We start from the raw sequence: 24,921 nt of genomic DNA, 5'->3' as shown, positions 1-24,921 counted from the left end.
CGATCGTTATATTACAAAGTGTCCTGTAATTTCCAAAACAGTATCTTTTTTAAATAAAAAATGAGTGAAAGAGGCTAGAAAACATCTTTCCACAGGTTATATATAGTTTCTTTCTAAAAGTGGAGTAGATGACAGCATGTTGGTAAGTTTATTAAGAAATATACATATATATGCAATAGGATTATGTAAAACTGTATGCAAGTATGAGTGACTGTAAGCATGTTTTATAAACATCGATGCCCAGAAAGAATTGTGCATCAAATATTAATAATAATTAGAATTCAGAGGTGATTTTACTTTTATCTTTGTATTTTCTGTAATTGGAAAATGGGCCAAAAAATACCCCAAAATATTAGGTGATTTATGGTAGCACACATTCCACACAGTATAAAACAGAGCTGGTACTAGCACTCAGAAACATCCTTCTTTTGTATCTTCAGCTTTAGCACTGAATGCACCTGAACACAGGAGGTAGGCATAATTATTTGTCCCAACTTAACTATTCAGAAACTGAGACTCAGAGTCTGTTATGTGATTTGCCCAAAGTCACAGAGAAAGTAACTGGAGAAGCTGAGACTAGAGTCCAGTTCTCCCGTCCCTTGAGAAGGCAGAATAGTATCATCGTTGAAAGCAAGGGCTTTTGCAACAGCCTGACCTTGGTTAAGTCCCAGCTATGTCGCTTACTTGCCGGTAAACTTGGACAAATACCTGAATTTTTCCAATTCTAGAGTTCCCCATACTTCTTTACTTCAAAGAGTTATGCTGTTGATGGAAACTATCCAATAACGTGAAACCCTATGACAACCTCTGACATAAAAGAAACATTCTCATCTCAATCACTATGCCTCCCTGTCTCTGTCCCGGGGGGAAGGATTCCAGCATTATCTCCCAGAAGCAGCAGATGTAACTGCTCGTTAGGCTCAGCAGCCCAGTTCTAGTCTCAAAAGTCAACTAGGATCAGCTCACTGTGTGTATGTGCAGCTCTACTGAACCAGAAATGCACAGCATCAGGCTGAACTGAACATGGGACAGGATGCTGGAGTGCTGAGCAGCCAGTCTGGGGATCTCTAGGGATTCAGATTCAATAGGTCTGAAAGGGGATCAGAGATTCCAAACTGTTAAAAAGCTCCAGGAGAGTCTAAAGAGCTAACATTCAATGACAAGTTCCTGGTTTGACATACGAGAGTCCACTATTTCTGTGAATACAAAAGGGGCCCAGTCTAATCACAAGCAACGCATCACCCAATGGCTGGCACGACAAGGCCTCATGGAAAGACCAGGGCTCTTCTGTCATGAAGGGCAGTGACTGCCTAGAACTGTGGAGGGAGAATGGAAACCAACTCAAACTAGAAGCAAAAATAAATGTAGAGGGACTTCCCTGCCCCAGATGCATAATGTTTTCAGAGCTGGAACAGACTTCAAAGATGACTTTGTCTGTTATACAGATACCACCGCACATCAGTGACTAGAACGCAAAGGAAGTTACCAAGACTTAGCAACGATTCACAATAAATCCCCTCAGTAAAGATAGCTGGATGAATTCATTAAGGAAAAGTAACACTCAAACACCCGAAAGACAAGGCTTCAAAATGGCCTACTCCGTAGACACAAAAAGTGCCTAAAAATATGGTAGATCTGACAGCACTCAGAAACACCATGGGTCTGAAAGGAGACAAGAGTGAGCAAACCATTCTCTTTTTGGAGTTGATGGGCAAGCGGAAGAGGGAGGAGTCTCCCACATGAATTAAAGTTTTTGCTCACTATTTTATTCTTATGACCCTACATACTGTTTGGCAAACAGTATAACATTCAGTAATTACTTGCTGAACGCATGAATGTAAGAAAGACCTGTATATGTATGGCTGAGTCCCTTTGCTGTTCACCTGAAACCACCACAACATTGCTAATCAGCTATACCCCAATACAAAATAGAAAGCTTTGAAAAAAGAAAAGAGACAGGACAAAAGAGACCATCTCTGTTCCTGCAGGCTAAGCAGGGTACTGAGTGGTACAGCACTCCCCAGGGAGTGGGGCCTCTTTGGTTGTCTGGTCCAGAAGTGACAGAAACAGACTGCCCATACAGTGGAAGGAACATGAGCTTTTGGGTCAGACATCCTTTTATAGGTTCAAATGCAACCTCTGTATGGTCTTGGCATAAGTACTTGACCTCTTTGAGCCTCAATGTTTCATCTTTAAAAGGGGATAATACCATTTACTTCACCTCTAAAAGAGGCATGATGATATTTATCCTTATAAAGTCTCTGGAAAAAAAATTACATGAATAGATTTATGCAAAGTAGCTAGCACAAGGGCCAGCATACAGTATGAACTTAACAAATGGTAATGTGAGTTGGAATTAATCATGCCCTCTACAGCCAGAGCCTTTCTTCTCCTAAGTCACCTCTAAATATACTCTGTAGTCTTTCTGATAGGAAGCTACAGAGATAATTCTAGTGTTAAGTTCACTAGATTTTCTAAAAATGCCAATTTCTTAAAAATAAATCATAAAATCCTGTATACCTTCCTTTTTGGTTTACAAAGTAACTTCATATGCACCCATAACAATTCTGAAACCATGCATTACTATATCCATGTTTAATAGATGAAAATATTACTATCCATGTTTAATAGACAAAATTATTATTATTTGTGTTTAATAGACGAAAAAACTAAGACCACTTAGCCAGCAAGAGGCAAACTAAGACAGGAACTATAGGTTTTAACATTTATTATAAGGACCATCATTTTCTCAACCTGAAATTCAAAACAAATGATCCTTTTATGGAATAAAATACTCAAATTCAGATTGCTCCAGGACTCACCTCAGATGCTGCCTGGATTACCCTAATACTTGCAGCTGAAATCAGAAACAAATTTCTGAAAGAAGAGGGAATACTTTGTTTTTAAACAAAGTCCCTCCTTTGGATTTAATGCATCAACTCTTAATTAAAAAAAAAAAAAAGACCTAGAATCAGGCCAATGTGAGATTTAGCAACCTCTTCCACTTATTAGCCATGGAACCCTGGATGATTCTTAATCCTAGTAAATTTCAATATCTTTATCTGGATAACAGGAAAGCAATACCTACTCCTAAAGTTATGTGAAATTCCAGGCACCAAGAAGGCAGTCAGTAAGTGATGACTCCTCTAATGACCACACCATGATACTGACCATTTGTACTGAAGGGGAAGTATATGGACTGCTTGTTTCTTCCTGGTTCTTCTAGCTTCTGCGTAACCCCTGCTCTGCATCTGTTCAATAGGGATACAACCAGTCTTCATCCAACTTCAGCAGGGGAATGAAGATAACAAAAGAGCTGGCAGAGATATTATGCAAACACCAAATATTATTAAAACATTAATGAACTCTGGCAATTTCCCTGAATTTTGATAAATGGCGTTTATTATGCACTGCCTCTCCCACAATCTGGGCTCTCAAATATTAACTAGATAATAACAGCAATCATTCTCCAAAAAGACCAAGGTGTAGAGAAATAAAAAGCGAATCCAGATGACTCCCACAAACACCTGCTTCCAAAGGAATCAGAATCTCCGGACAGAGAATGTTAGGACAGACCACAAAGCCACTGTGTGACCAGTAGTGGGCTCAGACCTATTCCACAGCATATGCAGACCTCCACTTTGGTAGGACAGTGGAGTTTCCTGGTGCTGACAGGTCACTGTTTATGACAACAATCTATATCACCACTTTGCTCTTCTGCATAAAGTTACCTCCAATCTAGATAAAACAAAAAGGATCTTGGAAGCTGGGGGTGCTTATTCCGGGCTAAAAGTCTCAAACAGAGAGTGGCTGCTCCTGCCAATAGCCTAAAAAGAGAGGTAGTGTTATCCACAGTTCCATTAAAGAGGTTTGCACCAAATTCCCCTGTCATTTCATTCTGTGTGAGGGGATAATGTTTTTAAGCTGCTAACAATCCTCAGGTGCTGCTCCAACAGAGGCAGAACAAAGCCAGGAGGACTCAACCCCGTTACATCTCCCCTCACCCCAACTCACAGAAATAAGGGCCTGGTCCCACCCCTGTAACACCTTAACAAGCTGAGGGTTATTAAGACACCTCATTCGCATATTCATTAAAGACGCTGAGCTGTGGCAAGTGAAACAAAGTGCAAAAAAAGAGATTTTGTTTTTTTAAGCCCAGCGAAAATCCGCTTTAGAAAAAGTAAATCCACACAGGGACCCTTGCTGTCGCCAAACCTTCACTTGTCTAGAGCAGCCAGCACCTCATTAAAGGAAAGCAAGCAACGCACAAATGAATGCAGCACCGCACACAGGCAGGCTCATTTCGCCATCTGCCTTCTAGTGTCCAGAGGGGTAAGAGGCTTAAATGACATTCTCCTGAATTTTTCTCTCCTGCAGGTGGAAACATCAGATTCCCAGGGGGCGAAAAAGACCGCTCTTGCAAGATCAAGTGGGTAAAAAGGAATAAAAGGGAATTTCGTTTACCTGTCAACACACTCATGATGTTCAACACAAAATGAATTAAGCAATAATTCATTCGCCATTCATATCTGGGTAAATTTGTGAAATCAGTGTATCAGCTGTGGGGTTAACACAGAAGTTCCTAATGAGCTGGGCGTTTAAACTTAACCCCTTCCCATAGCCTCCCCTTTTCTGCTCCTTGAGTATCCCTGACTGATGGTGACCAAGCACCTTTTCCTAATGAACGACCTAGAGCAAGAGACATCGGAATTGATTTGGGGGGCTGTAAAAACACAACGGGCAATTTCCATTAGACACGCTGAAGAGAGAGGCTATGATTAAACAACTTAAATAACTGCCCTGAGCATTCTCTGTGTATCCTCACCCTTCTGACAAGCACCGTGCTGGTTTTCAGATCTGAAAGCTTTGTAAGCTTGTAAAGTTTCCCTCTGGAATCCCATCCCACCACAAGATTAGGGAGTAATTTAAACACACGCGCACACATATACACACCCCACATTTATCTAAATACTAGCTGAATCGTCGAATATCTCAACAGAGTGCTTTCCAACCTCATACACAATCTAGGAACACTTGGGGAGAATGGAGCAAAAGGTAAAAAAATCCAGCCCCAAGTTTTAATGTGCTTCATACAACTTCCCAAAACGTTACTACCCTCCGCGGCCACACGTTCAACTTGTTATTACCCACTTCTTGGGCTGTGGGAAGGACGCAAACCAAGACGGAAGGTACACTCTGATAGGACTAGCAACGAGAGGAGGCAGCCGGATGAAATCCAATAGATGGCAGGACGAAGGGAAAAACTCAAGTCTTCCTCTGCAGTCACAGACCTTTTCAATGAAATTTTCCACTACCTGGTAAATTGCCCAAGAATGTGTTTGTAGAGGTCACAGAGACACGAGGCAGGCAGCGCTACACTGGAGTCCCAGTTCGGTGGAGTGTTAACCCCCAGGCCACGTACTGCATGGCAGCCAGAGTTGCCTCGGTGGAGCCGCAAGCTACGTGGGAGGCTCCCACCAGCGGACTCTCACAGCAATACCCCGAACTACAGGATACTAGGGGATTATTCGATCGCCCTGCCCGGCTCAATTATTTTCCTATACACAACATTCAACAATCTGTTAAGGACCTGTAGGTGCCAGGCTGGGGGATGGGAGAGGCGGCTTTATTCTAATCCAAACGTCGCCGAGGTTCGAAACCCGGGACACCTCTCTCGGCCAGCGAACAGACAGAACACAAAGAGCAAGGGGCTGGCGATCCTCGGGGTCAGAGGTCTGAGCGCGGTCATTTTCGAGCTGGGAATTAGGAATTCCGAGCTCAGCAAGAACCCTGGAGAAGCACCGGAAATGCTTCCAACCGCTTCAATGGGAAATCTATTGGGAAATCTATTTGCAAATCAAAGTTGCAGGAACTCCGGGCGCCCAGCCTACTCGAGCGGGTTACTAGGGAACACCCAACAAGTTTGGCCACCGGGGGCTCGGCGTGACAGCTCCGCGCCGCAAGACTGCTCGCAACTTGTCGCTCGGGAGCCGAGCCAGAGCCCCAAGCTGTCTCCGCTCCCCGAGCTCCAGAGAGGACCTGAGACTCGGCGCAGGGAAGGAGCACGTCCGTGCCTCCGGAGACAAATCCCTTCATTGAAGGCGCCGCGGGTTCTCATCTGGACCGCGCGGCTTCCAGAGGCTTCCCCGCAACAGTGAGCCCTTTCACCACCAACGCTTCACCTGCCTACCACCCCCAGTCGGCGAGAAATTAACAAAAGAGTCAGTAATCGGGGGCGGTGCGGAAAAGGGACCCGGGGCAAAGTATAGTTAGGAGGGAAGGGAAGGCAGCTCAGGTTGCGGCGCAGAAAGAATGGAAAAGGCAGAACTGAGATGGGTTATACCCCCAGGCACCTGGCTCCGGGAAGAAAATAAGGAAAGAGCGCACGAGAAGGGGGAATGGGTTCTTTACCCTGTTTCCCATCACTCTCTCACACACACACCCCTCTCTTTTTCCTTACCCAACATGGAAAAGATGAAATCCTTAGCTGTGTGAATCTCCAGTGCTCTCTGGTCGTCATATTCCCGCTGGTCGTGCTTCGTAAATTCTTGGATGAGTTTGTTCAATTCCTCCACCCGAGCTCCCGACCTGAAATCCAGCTCCGGGAACGCAGGCTTGTTGTTACAGCCCAGGGAGGCTGCCTTGCTGGCGGTGGGAGCCGCCATCTTCATACAAAACGCGCCGAGTAGCAGCTCCGCGGCGGCGGCAGCACCCACCCCCGCCCCCCCACCCAGCCCCCCTGGGCCTCCTCCCCTCGTCGGCTCCTTGGCTGTGACCCCGGCCCGTGGGCGGGCTGGCGGGCCGGCGTCTAGGCGGGCGGTCCCGGCTGGGTGCGCTCCGGGCGTACGGGCTTCAGGAGGATCTGGACTGCAGCGAGAGTGCGTGTGTGGCCCCGACACCCTTTCCTGCGGCCCCAAGCCGGCCCAGATGCAGTAGGTCCCTGCCCTCCCCTGGCCCTCGCTGGCCCGGACTATAGCGGTTGTAGAGCCAACCTAAGCCTCCCCCGGGCGAGGAAAGTGAAGTGGAAACAATGTGAAATTCACCAGCTCTGAAATCAACAAGCTGCCGGCTCCGGTGTTACGGAGCCAGCACCAGCGTCCCCCATTTAAAGGGACAGCGCACCCAGTGGAAAGAAAAATAAATAAATGACAGAGGTCTGCGCTCCATACCACTTGCCAATCTGTACTCGGGCAGACGTGAGAGATGTAGATGTATTCTTTTCTGCCTCCACTCCCTTAGGGGGCAGGGATTGTCAAGCGCCTTCAAGGAGAAAGAAGTCTTCCTCTGTCTGATTTTAAGGGCGGTGTCCTGGGCGAGGGCATCCCTATGCGAGGTTTCCGTCTCAAGAATTCCAGCGCCTTTAGATGGTGAAGGAGCCCGCCTTAAGGAATGTAAAAACCAACCTTCTGCCCTCTTCTGCACAGACTGCCAAAAATATTAGGATTAAACATATAAAATAGAGTGTCCTCCCTGTCCCGTACAGACATTCCCATTAGCCACTATAGTATTCCTACTTTTGCCCTAGGTAATCAAATTTTCCTGGATAACAGCTTATTAAACTTAATATAGTGTCTTAATGAAGTTCAGCCCGTTCCAATATTAAGATAGGAAAACCAAAGTGTAGGCGTGAGGAAGGGGAACATAATTAATTGCCCCACGTTCTAGTGAATGTTCAATGACGTGGTGAAAATTCTCATTCAAACAGATAAAATTTGAGCTCCTACTATTTGCCAGGCAGAGTGCTAGAATCTCTGTGGACAGTGATAAGACAAAAGACAAGGTTCCTGAGATGGAGTCATACTCAACAAGGCAGATTCTACCTAAGTCCAAGGTCCTTCAGATGTTTTTACCATTTATGAGGTTTTTGACTCAGACACTTAGGAGGCCTCCTACTCCTTGTTCAGTTGCTAAGCAGTGTCCGACTCGGCGATCTTAGAAAAGGTTTATCTTCCTCGCTAGCTCTCCAAAATCCAACTTGTCTCTATCCCATAGGCTGGATATAAGAGCTTTTTCTTACCTGGGTTCTCATAGCCAAGAATACAAACTCTTCTGTTAATTCAGGCTCTGTCTTTTCCTATAAAATAGAGGTGATAATTCCTATCTCATAGGTTGTTTTGAAGATTACATGAAATAAAGTGGGCCAAGCACTTAGTGAAATACCTGACACAATAAGTGCTTAATTAAATGTTAGCTACTACAATCCCTGGGTCTGGAAGATCCCCTGGAGAAGGAAATGGCAACCCACTCCAGTAGTTTTGCCTGGGAAACCCCATGGACAGAGGAGCCTAGCCAGGGTTTCTGTCCAAGCAAAAGAGTCAGACACAACTTTTAGCAACTAAAACAAGGACAACAACAAACCATGGAGGAGAAGGGTAAAAAAGTTTTTGTTAAGTGAATTGGTAATTTCTTTTTTTCTTTACAAATTAAATGACTGAGTCCATTCTTTCTATGCTTTTTTCTATAAGCTTTCCCTAAGACCCTCCCCCAAGCTGGTGGCAACATCTTTCTCCTTAGAACCTCCACTGCACCCTTTCAGAAACTTTCATATGCCGCTGATGAATTCTGACCTACTTTTATCATTGTTAATGCAAGTTTCAAACTATGAACTTCCCTAGGATGACTGCATCTTACTCATCTTCAGATTGGTCCCTGCACAAAGGTCCTCAGTGTTTATTGCATCAGGTGTTGAATGAGAACTTTGGCATAACCAGTTAATTTCTTTTTGGGTTTTCTTCTCTTTGAAACAAGCTTTCTCACCCAGCTGATATTAAAGAGGGAATATACATGCCCAGCTGAATGCTGGTTCGCTGATGAGGGAGTTACTTAAAACTCTGGCTTTTGCAGGTCTGCTGTGCTGCCCTGATTTCTCACCTGTGAGAGTATTGCCATTATTTGTGCAGTGGAATAAACTATGTAAGCGGTTGGAACCACGATACAAATCGATCCACTCCCATCTGTCAGTTCTTCTCTCAGGATCAATGATAGCCATCAGCAAGACAGCTGGTTGAGGCACAATCATTTCATGGATCAGAATAATACTAGTTCACCCATTCAAGCAACAACCTCCAACCTAATAGAGTTTGAAAGAATTCAGGCAAAAATTCAAGACACTCTTTCTTTGTTAATTTTCCAAAGTGTGAATGATCCAATGCTCCTCCTTGTGATACTTATAGTCATAGAGATAAAATAGGTAGTAGGAATTATGCCTTGTCCCTCAGCCATGAGTCTTGGATGTTTTGAATAAGGAAGTCAACAAATGGTCTCCCTGTTCTTCGACACTATCTGCTCACTTTCCATCAGCCAGATCAGAATTCTATGAGTTATTGACCTTCAGTGAGTCTGTGTGTTTGAATAATGTCCTGAACAGTAAACTAAATACCTTTTAAATGCTCTTATACAGCTACAATATGATGATACAAATATCCTTTGTCCAACTGGCAAAACAGGGAGAGGATCAGATCATAATTTCCTGAACTGGTCTTTTGGGAAACTTAAACCTCTGAGTTCCTGTAGACTGAGCTCCTCAAGGTAAGTGCTGTCTCTTTACCTTCCTAAACACCACATTTAATACATTTCTTGGCTCACCTTATGACTTAATTAATGTGTTTAATGAATGAACCGGAGAAGGCAATGGCACCCCACTCCAGCACTCTTGCCTGGAAAATCCCACGGACGGAGGAGCCTGGTGGGCCACAGTCCATGGGGTCGCTAAGAGTTGGACACGACTGAGCGACTTCACTTTCACTTTTCACTTTCATGCATTGGAGAAGGAAATGGCAACCCACTCCAGTGTTCTTGCCTGGAGAATCCCAGGGACAGGGGAGCCTCGTGGGCTGCCGTCTATGGGGTCGCACAGAGTCGGACACGACTGAAGCGACTTAGCAGCAGCAGTAGCATGAATGAACAAATTAATATCATCTCTCAAAGACCAGGAAGTCAACATTTAGGTGATTTGCGTGCTACAATAAAATATCTCAGTGTAAACTATCTATGGGCTTTCCCACTGGTGCAGTGGTAAAGAATCCATCTGCCAGTGCAGGAGATGCAAGAGACACAGGTTCAATCTCTGGGTCAGGAAGATCCCCTGGAGTAGGAAATGGCAACCCACTATAGTATGCTTGCCTGGGAAATTCCACAGAGGAGCTCGGCGAGCTACAGTCTACAGTGTCGCAAACAGTCAGACATGCACATACAACAACAACAAAAGCTATCTATGGTTTCCCAACAATCACTTGAGTTATTATAAATGTAGGTATTTTTGCTTCTATTTGTGTAGGCTTTTATTTTTCCCTGTGTGTTATATGGCCTAAGAGAAAGAATGGAAATGGAGAGGAAGGTGAAGAGAAACATAATAATTATAGAAGATATTTAAGAGTGTTTTGGGAGATCCACTGGTGGCTTAGACGTTAAAGAATCTGCCTGCAATGGAGACTTGGATTTGATGCCTGGGTCAGGAAGATCCCCTGGAAAGGGAAATGGCAGCCCACTCCAGTATTCTTACCTGGGAAACCCCATGGACAGAGGAGCCTGGCAGGAGACAGTTCATGGACTTGCAAAGAGTCAGACAGGACTGAGCGACTAACAACAACAACAAAGAGTATCTTAGACTTGTAATAAAAGCGCAGGTTTCTAGAGTGTGTCAGATGACTCAGGAAAGATCAATAGAGACTACCATCTAAATAAGCACTAAGGCAGGTCATTCCTTTGGGCTTCCCAGGTGGCTCAGTGGTAAAGAATCTGCCTGCAATGCAGAGATGTAGGCTCAATCCCTCAGTTGGGAAGATCCCCTGGAAAAGGAAATGGCAACCCACTCTAATATTCTTGCCCAGGAAATCCGTGGTAGAACTGGAGCCCCTGGAAGGCTACAGTTCATGGGGTGGCAAAGAGTCAGACATGATTTAGGGACTAAAACAAAAACAAAAAACAGGTCATTCCTTTACTTGCGTGTGCAGCATCAAACAGATCAAAGAAACTCCCAGTCTTTCCAAACTGCTGTCCCACTTAGAGGCAGCTGCTGCTGCTAAGTCGCTTCAGTCGTGTCCAACTCTGTGCGACCCCATGGACTGCAGCCTACCAGGCTCCTCCGTCCATGGGATTTTCCAGGCAAGAGTACTGGAATGGGGTCCCATCGCCTTCTCTGACTTAGAGGCAGAAGCTAGCCTGTTACTTTCCCGCTACAAAAATACATTAGTTTGTGAAAGAAGCCTTCTGCTTACTTCTCTGGGGCTTGTTTGTTTTTAAATACAACTCTCAAGTTCTGTGGCAAACTCTTAGCCATGAATAACTGGGCTGTATTAAAAACAAAAAGTTCCACATCTACATGATGAATTAACAAGATATCATTTTAAACTAAGATTCTCTGATCTGGCAGAGTTTAAAGAGCAGTCCAAGCCACATGATCTGGCCTTCTTAGGCAGTTGAATATTTAATAAAAGTCTAACCAAGGAAGGTAGCCAGAGCTTCTTATGATTTGTAAACGTAGGCAGGAAAAAGAGGCAAACACCATAGACATGTGGAATGTTGATGGCAGAAGGTACGTGAGAGATAAATTCCATCCACCACCTTCACTTTGAGATAGAACTGGGACACAGTAAGGGAAAGGACACTTGCCTACATAGCAGAGACAGTGCTGTTCTATTCCTCATACTAACTTCAAATTTTAGTAAATATTACTTGTTTCCAGACCACCAGAGAGGATGTGGAAAATGCTAGGAAACTGGATTAGAATCATAATAAAAACAAGAGTTGAGTGGCCCTTGGGCAAAATGGACTGATTGATCTTGAAAGTTCAAATCTTGATAAACCAGGGATTGCTGACATTTTGAGTTACTTAGCTACAGTTTGTATTTTTTGTCCTGCCAATAGGTAGCGGTCAGGGCTAGAGCTGAATTTTGAGGCGCACGTGACTTCATCTGGGGCAAGTTGGTAATTTTACCTCTGGCAAGATTAGGCCACTGAATTGTTAGTGAGGTCCCCAGAGCAGGGTGGATAAGTCTTGACAGTCTATTTGGTTCTAACAAGGTGACCCCAGGGTGAAGCCCCACCCCTCTGACACAGTTTCACGGGGGCTGCTTTCAGTCTCTCCTTGAATCCTATGCCCTAAGAGCCCCCGGGGACCTGGGTGGTCTAACTTCCTTTGCAGAAACTGAAGCAATACAAATCACCCAACTCTGTCCTTTTATTCTCTGCTCCTGCTAAGCTCCAGAAAGCCAAATCTGTACCTGTGGAAAGAAGAAAATGGACTCTAGGATGGGGAATAACAATATCCAATAACAATTATTAACCATTGTCTTCCTTACAATGATGGAGCACTTTCTGGTTCAAAGAACTTTGCACATAAAGCTGTTTATCAGATCCTCATAACCTCCTACAGAATAAAGCAGATTGATCAGGATTGTTATAATTATTCCAATAATAACAAGTGCTGCTCAGAGAGATGGCAGTGTTTGTGAGGTCATCTGACTAACAGTCATCCATCAGCTCTCTATTTACATATCATCTCCAGCAAAGGGCTTTTCCTGAACCTCCTCTGCTCCCTCCCCACCCACCTAAAACCCATATAGGTCATGGAGACTCCTTACAGACTCACAATTTTGAGCCCTAGCACTGCTGTTTCTCACACTTCACTGTAGCTGCCTCATAACTTGTCTGTCTCCCTCACAAAAGTGTATGTTCTATGTGGACAGAGACCTTGTCTCTCTTGACTACCAACATGTCTGGCACTTAGTAAGTATTCAATACAAGTCTGATAAATGAAAAAGTAAATTAATGAACTAGGTGGCTGGCTCAAGCCCCAAACTCAGGTCTTTGATTTATGGCCCAGGTTCTTTCCATCAGACGTCCCTAACTCTGTTGTTAGCAACTACTGAGTCTTCAGAAAAACACTGACAATCTCTTGTTTTCAAAAGCTTTACACCTTACCTAGCATTTCATACACAAAATCTGCTCCCAAAGCTTGAGTTGAGTTCCATGATGACAAACAAAACCTTTCCTTTCTCTTCTCTGTCTTTTAAGTGCAATTGAATAAATTTTATGACAAAATAACTTACAAAACATTAAGTCTAAATATTCAGCACGTCCTTTTTAAAAACATTGTTGTTATTTATTTATTGGTTGCGCTGTGTCTTTGCTGCTGCATGTGGGCCTTCTCTAGTTGTGGTGTGCAGGCTTCTTGTTGCAGTGGCTTCCCTTATTGTGGAGCACAAACTCTAGGGCGACAGGCTTCAGTAGCTGTGGCACACAGGCGTAGTTGCCCTGTGGATGTGGAAGCTTCCCAGACCAGGGACTGAGCCAGTGTCCCCAGCATTGCAAGGCAGATGCTCAACCACTGGACCACCAGGCAAGCCCAATATGTCCTTTTTAGGGAAAACTCAGTTTACTTCACCTCTATACATCAGGTAGAAAAAGCAAATTTCTACCCTAGAAATCTTTTTATTTACGAATGCCTTAACCTGATCTGCCTCTTCAGAAATTTGTATGCAGGTCAGGAAGCAACAGTTAGAACTGGACATGAAACAACAGACTGGTTCCAAATAGGAAAAGGAGTTTGTCAAGGCTGTATATTGTCACCCTGTTTATTTAACTTATATGCAGAGTACATCATGAGAAACGCTGGACTGGAAGAAACACAAACTGGAATCAAGATTGCCGGGAGAAATATCAATAACCTCAGGTATGCAGATGACACCACCCTGATGGCAGAAAGTGAAGAGGAACTAAAATGCCTCTTGATGAAAGTGAAAGTGGAGAGTGAAAAAGTTGGCTTAAAGCTCAACATTCAGAAAACGAAGATCATGGCATCCAATCCCACCACTTCATGGGAAAGAGATGGGGAAACAGTGGAAACAGTGTCAGACTTTATTTTTCTGGGCTCCAAAATCACTACAGACGGTGACTGCAGCCATGAAATTAAAAGACACTTACTCCTTGGAAGGAAAGTTATGACCAACCTACATAGAATATTCAAAAGCAGAGACATTACTTTGCCAACAAAGGTTCGTCTAGTCAAGGCTATGGTTTTTCCTATGGTCATGTATGGATGTGAGAGTTGGACTGTGAAGAAGGCTGAGTGCCGAAGAACTGATGCCTTTGAACTGTGGTGTTGGAGAAGACTCTTGAGAGTCCCTTGGACTGCAGGGAGATCCAACCAGTCCATTCTGAAGGAGATCAGCCCTGGGATTTCTTTGGAAGGAATGATGCTAAAGCTGAAACTCCAGTACTTTGGCCACCTCATGCGAAGAGTTGACTCATTGGAAAAGACTCTGATGCTGGGAGGGATTGGGGGCAGGAGGAGAAGGGGACGACAGAGGATGAGATGGCTGGATGGCATCACTGACTCGATGGACGTGAGTCTGAGTGAACTCTGGGAGTTGGTGATGGACAGGGAGGCCTGGCGTGCTGCCATTCATGGGGTCGCAAAGAGTCGGACATGACTGAGTGACTGATCTGATCTGATCTAACCTGATTGACTGTTCTGGGGAAACCATGGGGCCCCTCTTACCAATCCCTGGACACTGCAGCATCCCCATCTAGCCCTTGAACTTGCCACAAGACCAGGCTCTGGGTCCTCTGCACTAATCCATATCCTGTCTCATATGTACCTTGGGTGCTGGGTCAAGTAGTGAGGAGGTGTGTGTGTGGGGAGGTTGGGGGGGCAGGTGGTGCGGGGGTGGTGGTGCACAATACCTTATCAGTAAAGACTGGAGATGTTCAGTTTGGTTTGCTGTGAGCAATTAAATGAATTGCATAACAGGGGAAATTATATTATTTCTGGGTGGCTACAGAGGATGGTGCTGGGAGAGATGAAATGGGTGGCAGGAATGTAGGCTTCAGCTCAGGGTACAGAAGCATTTTCTATCCACAGGAGCCTCTCTGCACAGAATATGCTGCCTTCTGAGGTAGTAAACTCTCCCCATCACAGTGGTGTTCAGAGCCCTGTTACCCTCTGTCAGAGGTACACCAGAAGAGGTTCCACAGAAGTTGATAAGGAGCAGAGGCTTTGACCCCCGAGGTGCCTTTCAGTCCTGGACAAGCTAAGTCTTTTTCAGTTACTATAATAACTGAGAACTAGTTTCCTATAAGAGACCTCCTCAAAACCGAACTGTATATGCACTCTGAACACAAGGTGTTTTATATCCATTTTCACATAAGTTCCCAGGATCAAGGACTGTGTCTTTCTTTCTCTTAACTTAAAATACCTATGGATTTCATTGTTTCTGGCTTGCCTACTGTCCAATCTAGCAGGCAATTTCATTCCACTGCCTACAAAGAAATTCTGTTGGTATAGACACCTGCCACACACATCACACACAAATTCTACATCCAAATTCACATTCAGAGAAGCTCTCAGGAGTAAGAAAAGGAAAGGATTTCCTCAAACATATTTATTTACACATATATTTTATAATGATAGAAGCTGGCTCTCTGAGCAGGCCTATACAATTGAGCAGGGAATGATAGTGATGCCTGTTTTGTTTTCTAAAGCTTGTCAAAAAATGATTCTCTCAGCCCTGTACTATAACAAGTTTATTTGCAAACCTTGGCTTTTCCCCCCACAACTTTGCCCGGTACTGTACATGAATAGACGGAGTTGTTTCCCTGATCCGAAACCTGGTGTGTTGCGTTGTGGTCCAAAGCTCATTTTAAATTCCAAGCTGTGAAACCTGCAGAGAGGGCATTTGAGAAAAATGCTGACGCTCCTTCAGTTCTGACAACATTATCACCCACAATCATAAATATACTCCTCCATGTCTCCTCAGTCTACTTTTCCTGTTAGTAGTTTCTAAGTAGGAAAAAAAGACCCCCAAACCTCTTAAATAATTCTCTGTGCTTCTACACTGTCTAGTGGAAAAACAAAGAAAAAAGAGAAAAAAAGAGGGAAATACAGAAAAGAAAGGAGGAAAGAAAAAACTTCCACAGTCCACTTACTCTAATTTCCGATGATTCATGTCTATTTAAACTTATTGTGCCTCCAGATTTTTGTTAGGGAGAGGTAGGGGCATATAGATATGCATTATGGATAAATAAATTCAGTTAAAAGCAAAGGATCAGAGGCAGGAGATGGGCTTGTATCTGGATTTTGCCATTATTTAGTTCCATGTGCATGCGTGCTCAGTCATGTCCGACTCTTTGTAACCACATGGGCTGTAGACCACGAGGTTCCTCTGTCCATGAAATTTTCCAAGTAAGAATACTGGAGTGGGTTGCCATTTCCTACTCGAGGGGATTCTCCAAGCTGAGGGACTGAAGCTACATCTCCTGTGTCTCTTGCAATGGCAGGCCAATTCTTTTACCACTGAGCCACCTGGGAAGCCCAAAGGAAAATCTTCTTCTTCTCTGAAACTCCTTTTCCTCAAATGTAAATGAACAGAATTAAAGTGCCATCCAGGTGTGATGTTCTGAGACTGTGAGTCTGACAGGAAAAGACAAAGCAGTTTTGAACCGGTTACAGTTTCTATCACATTGCGTTTATTAGTTTATTTTCCCCCAGTCTTTTCCTGCACAGTTGAACACTCCATAGTTGAACACGCTAAGAAATTTTTTTAGGTTCTTAGCTTTAAAAGAATTAGCCTGAAATCAGGAGAGGAGAATCTGTAAGTGCATTAAGACCCCCTCCTTGGTGCATCTTGGCTAATAGCCTTTTACTCGCCGCTGGCAGGGGATGGAGAAAAGCTGCTGTGGAAACTCATTCAGCAGCTTGGCCCTGGCGCATGGATGGATGGCCTCTGTGCTCACAGGGAGCAGCCAGGGCTCAGCAGGTATATTCAGACTCCAGAAATCTTCCCCTCAGGAAGAGAGGGAACAAAGGTACCCAAAGAAATTACCCCAGCAAGTATTTACAAGAGGCTGCAAAACAGTGATAAAATAATTTTCTGGCCCTAAAATTAGAAGCAAAGGTTTGATGTTCTGAAGCCCAGGTGCAGAATGAATGTATATATGGACCTTTATAGCCGGTTTATAAAACACAAGGAATTGTGGTTTTGACCAAAATGTCTTAAGGAGTCTTTTTATTTCTTTACAACAAAGTTATAAAAGGAGTCTGGTCCCAGAAATCTGAGGCTGAAGTTCTCTTTAAGTACTCTGGAGAAGAGCAAATTTCTAAATCTCAGGTAGTAACTGATGATAGCATGAAGAATCATGAAAGGAATAACAATCATCACACAATAAATAATATTCGAATGTATAGGATGACAAAACTGAATGCAAAATTAACGATATTATGGCCAGGCAGGCAAATCACAGATATTAAGGAAGGGTAGGAGGGAGTTTAGATTTCTGCCAGATCAAAAACTAATCATTTGGATAAAAAAAATGAAGTGAAAGAATGCATGTGACTTGCCTACGGGAACACAATGAATGGCAGGTCTGGAATTTTTTCCTGCCATATATATCAGTGCAAGAGCCAAAGTACATAAGGGCAAGTTTAAGCCTGCTACATAGCCAAAAGTGGTATTTTCTTTAAAACTGTATTTTTATTCGTTCATTCTTTCAGCAAATATTTCTCGAACTTTTATTATGTGTCAGGCATTGTTCTAGGAAATACAGCAGAAATACAGAATACCAGAAATACAGCAGTGAAGAAAGCCAAAATTTGTGTCCCCTTGGAGCTTATAGTTCATGTAAGTCTGTTCCATTTTTTTTCCCAGGTTGAGTAGAACATTTTATTTGGAGAATAATTGTCTATACAGATATTGATGAGATTCTTGTTCTAAGTCACTTAATTTAAATGATAAACTGTATATATTGTGCTACAAGAAACCTCTCCATCTGTATCAGCCAGGGCTTACTAGAGAAACAGAACCAATATGTACATAAGAGATTTATTTCAATGAATTGGCTTATATGATTGTGAGGGCTGACAAACCCCAAATCTGTAGAGCAGGCAAGTCTTAAGTCTATAGGGCAGGCTGGAAGCTCAAGCAAAAGTTGATCCTGCAGTCTTGAGGCAAAATTTCTTCTAGAAAATTTCATTTTTGTTCTTTAGACCATTCAGCTAATTCAAGAAAGCCCACCTGTATTATTGAGTGTAATCTCCTTTATTTAAATTCAGTTGATTATAAACATTAACCATTTTTACAAAACACTTTCTGAGCAATAGCTATAAGTGTTTGATAAAAACTAGGTACTATGGCCCAGCCAACTTGACACATAACACTAACCATCACAAACCTTCTCTATAAATTTATTAAGTGCTTATTACATGCCAAGTTCTAGGTAAATCATGCACAACCCCTGTTCTCTGAAGGAAAGGTGTAAGTCATTTACTTCAAAAAAATACATAAAAGTATGAAGCTCTGTAAATCCACAATAGAGATGTAAAGAGCAAGAGATGCAAACAACAGTAAAGATCAACCCCAACTTTCCCAAAGGAGAAAGAAACAGTGCTTTTAAGTAAAGAAATCAGGAAAAGCTGAAAACACAAATGACAGTTGACCTTGTCCTTGGAGAATGGGTAAAATTAGAACGAGGAAAACGGGAAGGTTACTTCCTACTATAAGAAATGCCGAAAGTGTAGAGTCAGGAAAATGTGTGATGTATATAGAAACATGAAGTGGCTCAGGCGGGCTGGAAATATAGAGCATTCATCAAAACCTCTTTTATTTTGCTAGTGATTACTCAGTGCTTGTTCAAGTACTCATTCCAAAGATATTAAAACATTTGCAGATGAAACAGAGAGGTCAAGAGACTTCTCCAAAGTCACACAGAAAACCATTCATATACAAGTCAATGCCATTTTTTTTCAGAAGCTACTGTTGACTCTTCAAAAATGAATTTTACCTTCCCTGAGAAAGGACACTATGTTTTATCTTTGTTATTTCAATTTAGCTATCTTTGGAAAAGTCATGTCATTCTTTGACAAATAAAAAAATTTACTAGGTCCTAGTTTTCAGTTGGCAACCCACTCCAGCATTCTTGCCTGGAGAATTCCATGGACAAAGAATCCATGGTCCATGGGGTCCCAAAGAGTTGTACACAACTGAGTGACTGAGCACACACACATAGCTTTCAATGAGCATATAGGTATCGGTGCCCCAAACAAGATGTTTAGGGATTTATATATCATAAAATGAAAACCTATTACTTTTGCCACTCAACTGAGAACATTTCTTGGTTTGGTACTATAAATAAATTGCCGTGGTCAGGGGAATGGTACGCAGAAAGAAGGTATATATAGGAGCCACAGAGTTCACAAGAAAGTCAAGTTCACCCAGGACTCCTGTTATTTCACAGTTGTGTGCTTTGTGTGTTCCACTTACTATAGTTCCTATTAGCCATCATGTTTCCAGGCCCCAAGTCCCTCTCTCATTTCAAGGAATAGGTGTTGGTCTAGCGAGTCACTATGAAACAAACGTGACCTGTGCCTTACTCTACTGACAGCCTCCCCTATCCCTGCATTACAGTCAATCATCCTTTTGCTTACCTAGGAACTCATGTTTTCTACTAATGACCTAACCAGCCGTGGGTTTGTTCCCCAAACTGATGATTTTATGGCACTCAAAACAATACACCTGGTTTTGGGGCTAATGTAACATCTTTTAAAAACTAAGATAATTATTGGAATTAGAGGATTCCAGACACTCGCTGAGCAAGTCTTTGCTCAACTCATACCCTGGGTGATTGAGCAGAAACAAAGTAGACCTGTCTTCTGCCTCTGTCTCCTACCTTCCACTTTATGAAAGGGAAGCTGAGGACCCCAACCAGGAAGTGATATCATCGAGTGTCTGGTTTCATATCTCCATAAGGTACATTACTTTAATTAAACCTATCAAAGAGGCTAGTAAAAGGGAGGGTGGGGAGAAATGAAGTTATTGATCAAAGGAATTAAATGAATGGACATCACCAAGAAGTGGATATTCACAGATGTGTAGACCACTCAAGGGCAATCAAAGTTCAACTTTCTCAGTGGATAGCTGGACATTTGCCCCATGATGATGTTCTATTATTTCCAAAGGTGGGGAGAATTACAAGTGTCTAAAGGTTTAGAATCATATTATTTTAAATTTGCATAATACTTAAGACTTATTGTGTAAAACCTCATCTTATTGCCAATAGCCACAACAATCTTATAGGACAGGCAAACTGTAGACTCACAGAGTGTTGGGTTACATTTTGGAGGGCATAGTTCAACCCTTCACAGTGGGGAAATAACTTGGGTAGCCGTGTGTCTAGGAAGCTGTCTGTGTTTCTTTCAGAAGGGCAAGTGTGGAGTGATAGACATGGAGCACCTTGGTGAAGATAAATGGTAATCACATCGACTAATGATCTTTATTAAATAAAATTTCCCCTTCAACAGTGGGTATTAATCTACTATAATAGGTTTAAGGTATTGTTTTTCATTCTAGCCTCACATTCCTTCAGATAAGGTCTGAATGTGGTATGGTCACATTCCTTCAGATAGAGAGCAGAGTCTCCCCTAAAAAGAGTGGAATCCTCTGGACTGCCCTGGTGGTCCAGTGGTTCAGACTCCATGCTTCCACTGCAGGGAGCATGGGTTCAATCCTTGATTGTGGAATGGAGATCTAGCATGCTGCTTGGCACTGAAAAAAAAAAAAAGTGAACATCCTCAGAAACAATCATTAGGGTAAAGACAGGGCTCAGAAAAGTACAAATGGCAGGTCTGAGGCAGGTAGAAAGAAGAGCCCTCACTTGCTTGCAATTGGAACTAGAAGAGCTTGAAAAGTCAAAAGTCACTTCCAGGTGGGTCAGGCTCCCATCTGCAGAGGGGGTAGAGCGTATAACAGTAGTGGAGAAGCATCTGTTTCTTTCAGGGCTTGAGTGCACACAAAGCTGGGTGAAAAAAGCTGCCGATGTAGCTGATCATTAAATGAGAGAGTGGTCTTGTGTGGAGAGTACACAAGTGCTTTAGCAAGAAATTCCCTTGGGAACAGGAAGTTTCAGGTGGCATGGCCTTGATGGGGACCCAGCCACTTCACTGTGGATTGTAATCCTGCCATTGCCTTCCTTGAGGGACTTTACTCTGAGTTTGCTCAGACGAATTCTTTTGCATATTCTTTGAGGACTAATATTTCAATAATAAATTCATGGAAAGAGGAGGTGAATACCAGAAATTTCTTCTTGAGGTTCTCCAAAGAGGGAGCATTTCCCACAGTAGCCGTCCCTCTCGGTGTATTACACTGTCACAATATCTAGTCTGTTTCATCTAGTGTTAGTCACTCAGTTGTGCCCAGCTCTTTGCGACCCCATGGACTGTAGCCCACCAGGCTCCTCTGTCCATGGAATTCTCCAGGCAAGAATACTGGTGTGGGTAGCTATTCCCTTCCTCAGGGGATCTTCCTGACCTAGGAATCAAACCCAGGTCTCCTGCATTGCAGGCAGACTCTTTACTATCTATCACAACTGGTTCATTTCATCTAATTGGAGATCAAATTACAGTTTTCAGGCCCGTGGTAACCATTCCTTTTACCTGCCTGACTAAAGCTGCAGTCCATGGGGTCGCTGAGGGTCGGACACGACTGAGCGGCTTCACTTTCACTTTTCACTTTCATGCATTGGCGAAGGAAATGGCAACCCACTCCAGTGTTCTTGCCTGGAGAATCCCAGGAATGGGGGAGCCCGGTGGGCTGCCACCTATGGGGACATGAATGAAGTGACTTGGCAGCAGCAGCAGCAGCAGCAGCAGAGATTTCCAAGCTTACATCGAGTCTGAGACAGCATGTCATTCATGCCTTAGTTCAGTTCAGTTCAGTCATTCAGTTGTGTCCGACTTTTTGGGACTCCATGAACGGCAGCACACCAGGCTTCCTTGTCCATCACCAATCCTGGAGCTTGCACAAACTCATGTCCATCGAGTCAATAATGCCATCCAACCATCTCAATCTTGCCTTCAATTTTTCCCAGCATCGGAGTCTTTTCCAATGAGTCAGTTCTTCACATCAGGTGGCCAAAGTATTGGAGTTTCAGCTTCAAATCTGAATTCAAGACTCACAATCTCCACAAAAGACTGTGGGATTATTCCCATTTTTCAAAGTAGAAAACTGAGGTTTGAACTGATGGTATAACTTGTCCACAAGGTAGTCAGAAGCATACCTAGACTTTTACCTGTGTCTACTTCAGTCTAGCTCTAGGGTTTTGACCACCACACTGGCGACCTTCCTGGTTGCCTCCCAAAACACATGGTGATTCAGTGGTCAGGGTACTGGATGGGAAGTGATGTGGCTGCCACAGTAGGCCTGATACCTTGGGTCTGTTGATTACTAGCTCTATGACCTTTAGGACCTCTGAGCCTCAGTTTTCTCCTCTGCAAAATAGGTACTATTCTTCCATCCTAGTTACAGTGTTTTTATGGAGGACATGTATAAAGATATAAAACCTCTAAAAATACTTAAAAATTTGAGGAACTGTTATACCTTAACTTTATACTTTTCTAGTATTTTTCAAGAATTAATGTGATTTGAGTTTGTGGAGGGAGGAACCTGATGGAAGGAGGATATCACTTATTCATCCAACAAATACTATACACCACGATGCATTAGGAATAATGAAGAACAGGTATTCAACAGCTTCAGGATAGCTGATCTGTGAAAAACTTGATTTCTTTTTTCATACTTAAAAGAGAAGACCACTTATATCAGTTACTGGGAAACCCTCTCTGAATTGCTGTCTGAGATATAACTCTGTTAAAAATGAAACAAAGAAAAAGATCACCCTAACGCTAACCTCCAAGAAAGCTTTGGCCAATTCAGCACCTTTTTCAAGCTGTACATTTCCTCCCCAAATTGTCTACTTAGAAAATTATCTCCCTCTCAGAAGGAAAAAAAAGTGTAGACTGTTCAAAATTTTCAATTCTGCTTCCCAAATAAATATCACTATTGAAAAGTAGATCAGCAAATATTTGCTGAGCGTTTTATGGGTTCTGTACCACATTAAGAATTGAAAGTGCTGCAAGTGATAAGGGTATGTATGGTGAGGCTGACTACCATTGTCTGGGAGACATGGTCCCTGATGTCAAAGCAATAATAATTTCCATGGAAGCTGTGCTATCAAGTGGAATTTTAGGGGTTGACACAGATTAAGACATCTGACGAAAACCAGATGTCAATGAGAGAGAGATGCTTGGGCATTCTAAGGTTTATGTTCTTGGATTAGGAAGGTGAACCCTTTTTGTGCAAGATTCTGCAAATGAAGCAGAGGAGACTTAATTGGCTTTGTGGGCAATTAATGAGCCCATTAAAGGTTTTAGAATAGTAACATGATGAAAAGATATGAAAAATCCAAACCAAGTGTCATAGTAAGGAGACTTTTAATTTTGAAAGTTTTATTATCAGAAATAAATCAACTAAGCCAGGTGAAAAAATGTGTAAGTAGAGAAATGTATTGGTCACATAACTAGAACATTCAAGTAGTGGACTTCAGTCATGTTTGTCCAGGCATTCAAATAATGTCATCAGCTCTCTTGATTGGCTTTATTCTTAGTCTCCATGTAATATTAAAATGGCTCTCTATGATGACCTAGAGGGGCAGGATGGGGGTGGGGTAGGGAGGCTCACAAGGGAGGGGATATATGATACTTAGAGCTGATTCACAGCTCTAAGAGCTGATTCCTGTTGTTGTACAGCAGGAACCAATACAATGTTGTAAAACAATTGTCCTTCAATTAAAAAAACATTCTATGATAAACCATAATGGAAAAGAATATTAAAAAAAGAATATGTGTATATATATGTGTGTGTGTGTGTGTATGGGGAGTGTGTGTGTAAAGAAATGGCTCTCAGGCTTACATGGTTTTAGAGATTATGGCCTAGAGAAAGAGCCTCTGTAGAAGAAGCACCAGAATGCACTCTGATTGGTCCAACTTAGGTCATGGGCTCATTTTTTGAAAATTCACTGTGACCAGAAGAATGAAGTTGCTTAATTGGATGGGACTGGTTCACACTCAAACTCTGAGGTAGAGGAAGTGACTCTGGTCAGGCCTTACCACTGCTTTAAGTGCAATAAATGAGTAAGATATTTACACAATGGGGGTGGAGTCACTTCTCAAAGGAAGAGATACTCGGTGTATGTGCGCGCGCACACGCACACACACACACGTATCACCCAAGCTTGACTTTAACACATTTGCAATCCGAAATAGAGCACCTCTCTTTTCTATAAACTGTAGTTTGTTTCTTTAAAAATTACTTTTATTCATTTTATAGGCACTCAGTGCTGTGAGTCATAGCTCTTGCTTTTGAGTACCTACCACAGAAGTTTCCTATTTCTCCACACGCAGATAGATTGAGTTCTGAAAGTTAGTTGTAAATCCTTTTGCCCAAAACTGAATCAGAGATGTATCAAAGCTGGATAATTGACCCTCAAATCCTTCGTAGTGAGGGATTGTTGTTAGGAAGGGATGCCCAGCCTGGAATTATATTTCCTGCTGTTTCTCCTGTGCGTCTGGAGTGGGAGGCATCTGGTTAGTTCTTATCAATGAGAAGTGTGAGAAAGGAATGTCTCTAATGGGAGGGATGGTTAAGGGGTGGGCATGCCTTCTCTAGAACCTCTTCCTCTATCTGTGAGGTGAATAGAGAAGCTTGTCTCTAGGATCTAAAGGAGAGCTTTGTCATGAGACACAGAGTTCCTGGCTCTCTGCCAGGATGTCATCTGACAAGCATTACCTACATTGAATTTGTACATGAATGCAAAATATACATCTATGTGTTAAGTCATCTGACCTTAACAAGTACAGAAGGGTTTAATCTTATCATCCACAACCTCATTTCCACCACATACAATCATGAGAGTGATCTTCAAAATTTAAAAACGAGTATTCGCTTCTTACAAATATACTTTTCCTCCAACATTGTTCCCCAAAATAACCAATTTATTTCACATGCTGGAAATCTGTGGTCAGGCCAATCAGTTCAGTCACTCAGTTGTGTCTGGCTCTTTGCAACTCCATGAACTGCAGCATGCCAGGCCTCC

General features: G+C 42.9%; 1 protein-coding gene and 1 long non-coding RNA gene across 10 annotated transcripts in view; one reads left to right on the top strand and one right to left on the bottom strand.

Annotated features, from left to right (window-relative positions):
- Window positions 1-9,391, bottom strand: part of MB21D2 (Mab-21 domain containing 2) — a 124,924-nt gene extending 115,533 nt beyond the window's left edge. The window contains exons 1-3 of one of the 6 annotated variants that reach the window (XM_055568685.1): window positions 7,170-7,779; window positions 6,461-6,599; window positions 3,172-3,316 (exon numbers count right to left, since the gene is read on the bottom strand). Coding sequence is in view for 3 of the 6 variants with exons in the window: in XM_055568682.1 (XP_055424657.1) it covers window positions 6,461-6,671 (211 nt within the window). In the remaining 3 variants the exon portion in view is untranslated. The other 5 variants (XM_055568682.1, XM_055568681.1, XM_055568683.1 and 2 more) reach the window with 5 other exon arrangements.
- The window catches only part of LOC129643715 (uncharacterized), a 29,068-nt gene continuing 12,380 nt past the window's right edge, over window positions 8,234-24,921 (top strand). For 2 of the 4 annotated variants that reach the window (XR_008710446.1, XR_008710447.1), the window contains exons 1-2: window positions 8,844-8,913; window positions 9,401-9,528. This is a non-coding gene — a long non-coding RNA (uncharacterized LOC129643715). Of the gene's footprint in view, window positions 8,373-8,843; window positions 8,914-9,400; window positions 9,529-24,921 lie in introns of those variants that run through there. The other 2 variants (XR_008710449.1, XR_008710448.1) reach the window with 2 other exon arrangements.

Source organism: Bubalus kerabau, chromosome 2 (genome assembly GCF_029407905.1).
Source record: "Bubalus kerabau isolate K-KA32 ecotype Philippines breed swamp buffalo chromosome 2, PCC_UOA_SB_1v2, whole genome shotgun sequence".
Lineage (NCBI taxonomy): Eukaryota > Metazoa > Chordata > Mammalia > Artiodactyla > Bovidae > Bubalus > Bubalus kerabau.
The sequence above is the reverse complement of the archived record's forward strand: the minus strand, read 5'-3'. Positions and strand labels throughout refer to the sequence as shown.